Source organism: Hipposideros armiger, unplaced genomic scaffold (assembly GCF_001890085.2).
Source record: "Hipposideros armiger isolate ML-2016 unplaced genomic scaffold, ASM189008v1 scaffold_1444, whole genome shotgun sequence".
NCBI lineage: Eukaryota > Metazoa > Chordata > Mammalia > Chiroptera > Hipposideridae > Hipposideros > Hipposideros armiger.
Window position 1 is genome coordinate 182843 of NW_017732794.1, and position 6123 is coordinate 188965.

Sequence of the window (6123 nt, forward strand, 5' to 3'; positions counted from 1 at the left end):
AAGAAGAAATTGAACAAAAAACTGTATTGCTCCAAATGTCTGAAATGTTCTAAATTTTACCTGCCTTTGGTAACTGATGATAATTGGTTTTCAAAAAAAAACCTTAGCTTGTAATATATTTAATTACCAGTCAGAAATGAAATCCATAAGGCTCATTGGGCATCTCTCTAACACTCCAACTATAGCAATATCCAAGCAGAGGACAGGTAGATTTCTGACTCATAAAACATTATCCCAGTTCTAAAACATGCCTGCTGCCCTGCATTTGAAAACAACTTTATAACAAGTTTCCAATATTGAATATATAATATGAATTTCTAACAACTTAGAATTTAAAATCGAATAATAGAGGACGAGGACAGAGAACTGACTCCATGCACTTCATTTTGTTTCTTTTGAGTGCATTTACAAATATAAACTCATTTAATCCTCATGAAAACCCTATCAAGTAGATAATATATTGTTTCCATAATACAGATGGGAAATTGAGGCACAGAGAGATTAACTAACTTTCCCAACATTACACAGCTGAAAAGTGACCAAAAAACAAAATTTTATTTAGTTCGAGTAGGGTATTCTTTTACTTGGCCTACATCAAAAAGAACTCACCTCCTTCAGGTGTTCGAAAGGTAATGATATCGGTTCTTGTTTTCCCATCACCAAATCTGGTGCTAGCTGTTACATAGGCACTATATTCAACATGATAGTCCAAATCTGAAAGCTCTAATGATGTTTCAGTTACATTAATAGTTTTTAATGATGATCTATCCCTGAGAGAGAAAAAAAGAGATTTTCCTTTGTAACTGACTTTTAAGTTAAATATTACATATACATTTTGAGTGCAAATACATTAAAAATAAACATTTATGCACAGAAATTTATTAATCCAGACTAATAGGATAAAGATGCCACTTTATCCCGAAATGCTGAAAAGAGTGAATTTCAGAATACAATAAATAAACTTCTTTTGTTTTCAAGCATATTCGGTAATTCAACAAAGTGTTAATAAGATATTCATATTGGAGTTTGCTAGGACTGATTTTAATGGATCTCTAGGAATACTGTATATTCAAGGTAATTACAGCGCTCTTTTCATACCAATGTTTTAGTTGTTCAAATATTTGTTCTTTCTAAGTGTTGGGAACATCTTATTTATACTATATATTTATCAAACTCATTTTTATATATTGTCAGACCAATTCATATAAACAAATAGTAAATATCTGAATAGTAGTATCTAAAATATCAAGCTAGTTGGTTATTCTTTATTTAATTAGAAGCAAGACAGAAAATAATGTATGTATAACATCTAGGGAAAAAAAAGTAGAGCTCACATCTCTCACTAAATTATAATCTTAAAATACATAAAATGTCAATCTGGAAAAGAAAATAAATATTGACTCAAAACTCTCTAAGTGAGTACCAAAATCCCAGAAGGGGAAAAAAAGTCTAAAGAACAAAATATTGCTAAATAAAAAAGCACTACAATTATTTTATTTCAGTCATGTTAGTTCAGGCTCCATAGTTTTCAACTGGGTATAGATTAGAATGTAAATTAAAGAATAAACATGTATAGAGAGGTACTAAGAAGTGTGCATTAAAAAAGAAATTTAGATTTTAACAGCAATAAAATTATTTAAAAATATAGATAAGAAAATATGATCAATATCACAAAAAAGGTATATATCTCATACACTCTCATTTTATTCTTCTTTACAAACACAAGGTATCCAAGAAGTAAATGGACATTCCCTCTGAAGATAAAATGCTTTCTCTTTGCTACTGAAATATTTGAATTCTTGAATCATTAAAAGGAGTAATAGATTTTAAGTAAATCAAGGCTATCCACAGGGAAACATTTCTGAAAAGTAGTTGGAAAGCTTACCATGGTGAGAGAAATATGGATTGAGAGTATGCTATTGGAGATAGGCAGCATTGCCTGGTTATTCAGCAATTTGAAACAGTTTGATCAGACATCCTTTTTCAGAAGCAGCAGGGAGAACTGTCTTTGACCTCACTGAAACTATGGGAGAGAACCTCTCCAAACTTTTAATGCTGTGGCTATTAGCCTCAGAGAAAGATGCCTTGTCATGGAAACTTTACCCAATTCCAAAGTCGTGTCATTGGAACTCTGCAATATAGCTAATCCAATTCAGATCTCCAAAACTATGAAATAAGCTAAAGTAATCTAATTGCATCATATCTATTTTTAAAATCCCTTTACAAGCATATTTTTCAATGCTATCTGCTGCCTTGCATCACCTTCTTACTCTAATCTTCACAGCAAAATATTGTAGATAAGTAGCTGTCTTCAATAAGAAGAACCCTGATTATGTTCCACAGATAGTACAGAATCAAAGCAATTACCTGGAAAATGCAAATCAAAAATAAATTTTGTCTCACATAGCTGCATATTTCATTAAAAATAAGATAGTGTTTATAAAATATGTGAAGAAACTCAATAATTTGTCTCAGTTGGCACATATGAATATGGCTTCTGCATCTATCCTGATTTACCTCCAAAGACTATAAAATGGTGCTAACAAAATTTTTCAGGTACTAATATGTCTTGTCTGTTTGGGGTTTGTTTGTTTTTCTTTTGGAGTTTAGGATTGTGGCTGATATTTTAACATCTACGGTAAAAAAATATCTGAGCATAAACAGGCTTCAAATGAAATGTTAGCTTCTGATAAGAGTTCAGCATGTTATCTTAGTTATGGAAGAGCTGGTTCGCCATAACACTGAGAACCAAGAGAAATGCAGAGGAGAGAGAAGGGATGCTTGTCGCTGAGTTTCTGGCTCCACCTTCCTTGCTCTTATACTGTTGCCAGATTGGTGGAAACACACATTATCCTCTGGGCTGAGGCCTGAACCTCCTGCTCTCTGGAGAGGAATCTCAGTGAGCAACCCTGCAGTTCAGAGGGATGTCTCCCTGCCATGCATGAGAAACCCCGCTTTGACACTGCTGTAATCGGCTGTTACTTCTGGTTTGAGCTGGTTTAGTTTTAGAATCTCTGTTTTGTTCTTATTAGTTTAAAAATATTGTAACAGGATTGTTTCATGTTCTATTATCATGTTTTATTTTAGACATAAATACAAGTAAGATACAGCCTCTATCAAAATAAAGAGACAAAGCAGTAAATAATTATAAAACATTCATTAATAACAATGTGACCTCCTTAAGGATAAGGACAATCACTTATTCCCCCAGTGGCTAACAGGAAAGAAAAAGAGAAAGAAACTAGCAAATAAATTGGTTGTGATCAATGAGTAGAAAAGAAGAAGAAAACAGCAGCCCTCAGGATGCAGGAATTGTTCACTAGAGAGTTTGTAAGATTCGAGAGTACAACAGGGAGTTGAGTAAGGTGGGAGAGGAGGGGAGGTCCACCTGACAAAGCAGGTCTAACTGTTACATATCCAAAGTCACAAACTGCATAGAAATGGAAGGACTATAAATGGCACACAATACTTAACCTCTAAAATAGGTAACTCCAACATCAGCCAAACTTCCCAATCAGCATAAATTTTCAAATGGAGAAAAAACTTGAGGGGAGCCCTCAGTGCAGTCATTTTAATGATTTTATTCTAGAGACTTATTACAACATTTTTAAAGCTTCTTTGAATTTAAGAAATCATAAGAATTTGAATAACTTTGAAATTATTCTGAAAAATACAAGATATAGTTTTTTTGTTTTTTGTTTTGGTCTACACCAATTTCATTGGTAACACCAAGAAAATGTCTTGGATGGGGATTAAAGGAGTCTTTAACATGAAGTTATTTCCTAGTTAATTCTTTTTTTTTTTTTTTCAAAAAACAGGCCATAGAGGAAATTTTAGAGCATAGAAGCAGTTTCTTTGCTCTGCGTAACCAATTCCTTTGCTCATCTCTTATCACATAAGATCATGCCAGGCAGTAATTACCTATGAAAGCCGTGAATACCAAAACCACATGGGAACACTTAAATTTTCCCATTTCCGCAAGTATGAATATGAATGGTTTTCTACACAAGGTTTGAGACCCTTCAAAAGGTCATAGTCTATACACACACACACACACACACACACACATCTTTATTCAACCCTTAAGAATCTGTGTAGTGTCTGGTCAACCACCTCTTCAGCTTAATCTCTTCCTGATTTCCTGCTATTCCAGTATACTAAAGACACATGGCCATCTTGCTGTTACCCACACCTTGCTGTTAACCACATCTAATGAAATTATTTAAGCTCTTACATCCAGTTTGTTATGCCTGGACTTTTCAGCTACATATGTCAATAAATTCCTATTTTTGATTAAGCCAATTTAGGGTGGGTCCAGTCATTTGAAATTAAAAGAATCTTGACTAATAACTATTCCTATTCTTCTGACAATTTCTCATACACATCAATCCTAAGTATTTCTGCCACCCTCCCTGAACAAGCTCTATATTTTGTCTATATGGTATTTAAACTGTGGGGACCAGTAATCCAATTGGTTTATACATGAAACAATGTAATAATTCTCTCATAATGGATACAGTCCATCAACTACTGCAGACCAATAGCAAGCCAGTGATTTTTTTGTAGAAATATCTCATATGACTAGATGCAACAAGCTTAATTTATTATTACTCTATAAGTCTTTATCACAAATGCTTTTATCAAATGAAGACGCCCCAAATTCTTTAAGTATACTGCTGAGATTTCAGAACTAAGGTCAATTACAACATTTATTGCTAGTGATGTGAAAAAAGCATGGTATGGGAGTATGGCAGATCTGGGTATGATTTCTGATACTGTCACCTTCTAGCTACATAACTTTAAATTACTCTTTAACCTCATTAAGACTCATTTTCCACAACTATAAAATGAGAATAATATTTTTTATTATTTTTTTTATTTATTTTTGTGACAAATAAATAAAAAAATATATAAGACACCAAACACCAACTTTTGTTCCCAAATGGTAACTATTCTACTATCCCTCTTGAGCCCTGTAGCTCTCCAAGACATTTTGTTCCCCAAATCTGTAATGCAAGGAAATCACAATCTCTCCCAGCTTTGTGCATTCCACAGATGAAATGAAGAGACCCCCAACACTGAGGGTTTAAAAGTTTGAGACCCAGACAGGCAAAATAAATGACTAAAAAGATTGACTTTCAAACAGGGTATGGTGGTAACTGTGGTAAACTACAAGGCAAATGCTCCATCTAAAAACAGCCTCTATTCAACACCAGCTGCTTTTTATCCTGAGAAATATGACGAAAGTATTCTGATTTTTGTAAGAAACAAAGGAACCTGAAGTTTTACTAGACATCTATTCATGTTTAAATGCTGACAGGCTTCTATTCAAAATTTATGAACAGTGGGCAGGTCCAGTTAAACATGGGTGGTCGACAGGTAGCCTATTTGTGACCTTAACACTCAAGCTTCATCCAAATCATTTGTTAAAAGTGACTTGCAAAAAAGAGCTTAGACAGAGCTTTCAACATCCCACTAGAAACCTTAGGTTAAAGGATCAAGAGCTCCCTTATACACCACTCCCTCTGTCTGTGCTTGTAACATTCACCATCCCAATCTGGCTCCAATATCCCATTCCTGCAACGATGTTTATCAGCTTCTTGATGCTTCCTCCAAGCCCTCAAACACTGTTTCCACAGAGATGTTCTCCTGACTTACGAATCTATCTTTTACCACCTTCACTCCAAAATGGGAATTAAATTCAGGAAATTTGAAATGGCCGTCTTTCCATTCTGATTATTGATCTATATCATATGCTTAAATCATTAAATAGTTTTAATTGAGTGAAAATTTTTTAGAAAACTGGAAGAAACAGGACTGAGAATCCTTTGTAGCCTAAGAAAGGCCATTTTCATAGGTAAGCTTTTATATTACAAGGAAAACTATTTGACTAGTGACATTTAACAAAAAACTGCATTAGAATTATTTTGACTTCCTAATATATCGACTGCTCAGTACTTTAAATTATTTCAAATGGGCATATTTTATCTCTAATTAGTCTACAACCATTTTAAGCTTCTATCTCCCCACAGAGTTTAATAAACATTTGTCAGACTGACTGATTTAAAATTGCTTCTCATAATTACTGCTGAGAAAACTGAGAAACATTTCAAAGCTGAGGTC

The 6123-nt window shown here is 33.7% G+C and overlaps 1 protein-coding gene across 1 annotated transcript in view; it reads right to left on the minus strand.

Moving 5' to 3' along the window:
* Window positions 1–6123, minus strand: part of PTPRQ (protein tyrosine phosphatase receptor type Q) — a gene marked incomplete at its 5' end in the record, with an annotated part of 168380 nt that overhangs the window by 137052 nt on the left and 25205 nt on the right. Inside the window, one exon of the mRNA XM_019633934.1 lies at window positions 610–770. Coding sequence (XP_019489479.1) covers window positions 610–770 — 161 coding nt within the window. The remainder of the gene's footprint in view (window positions 1–609; window positions 771–6123) is intronic.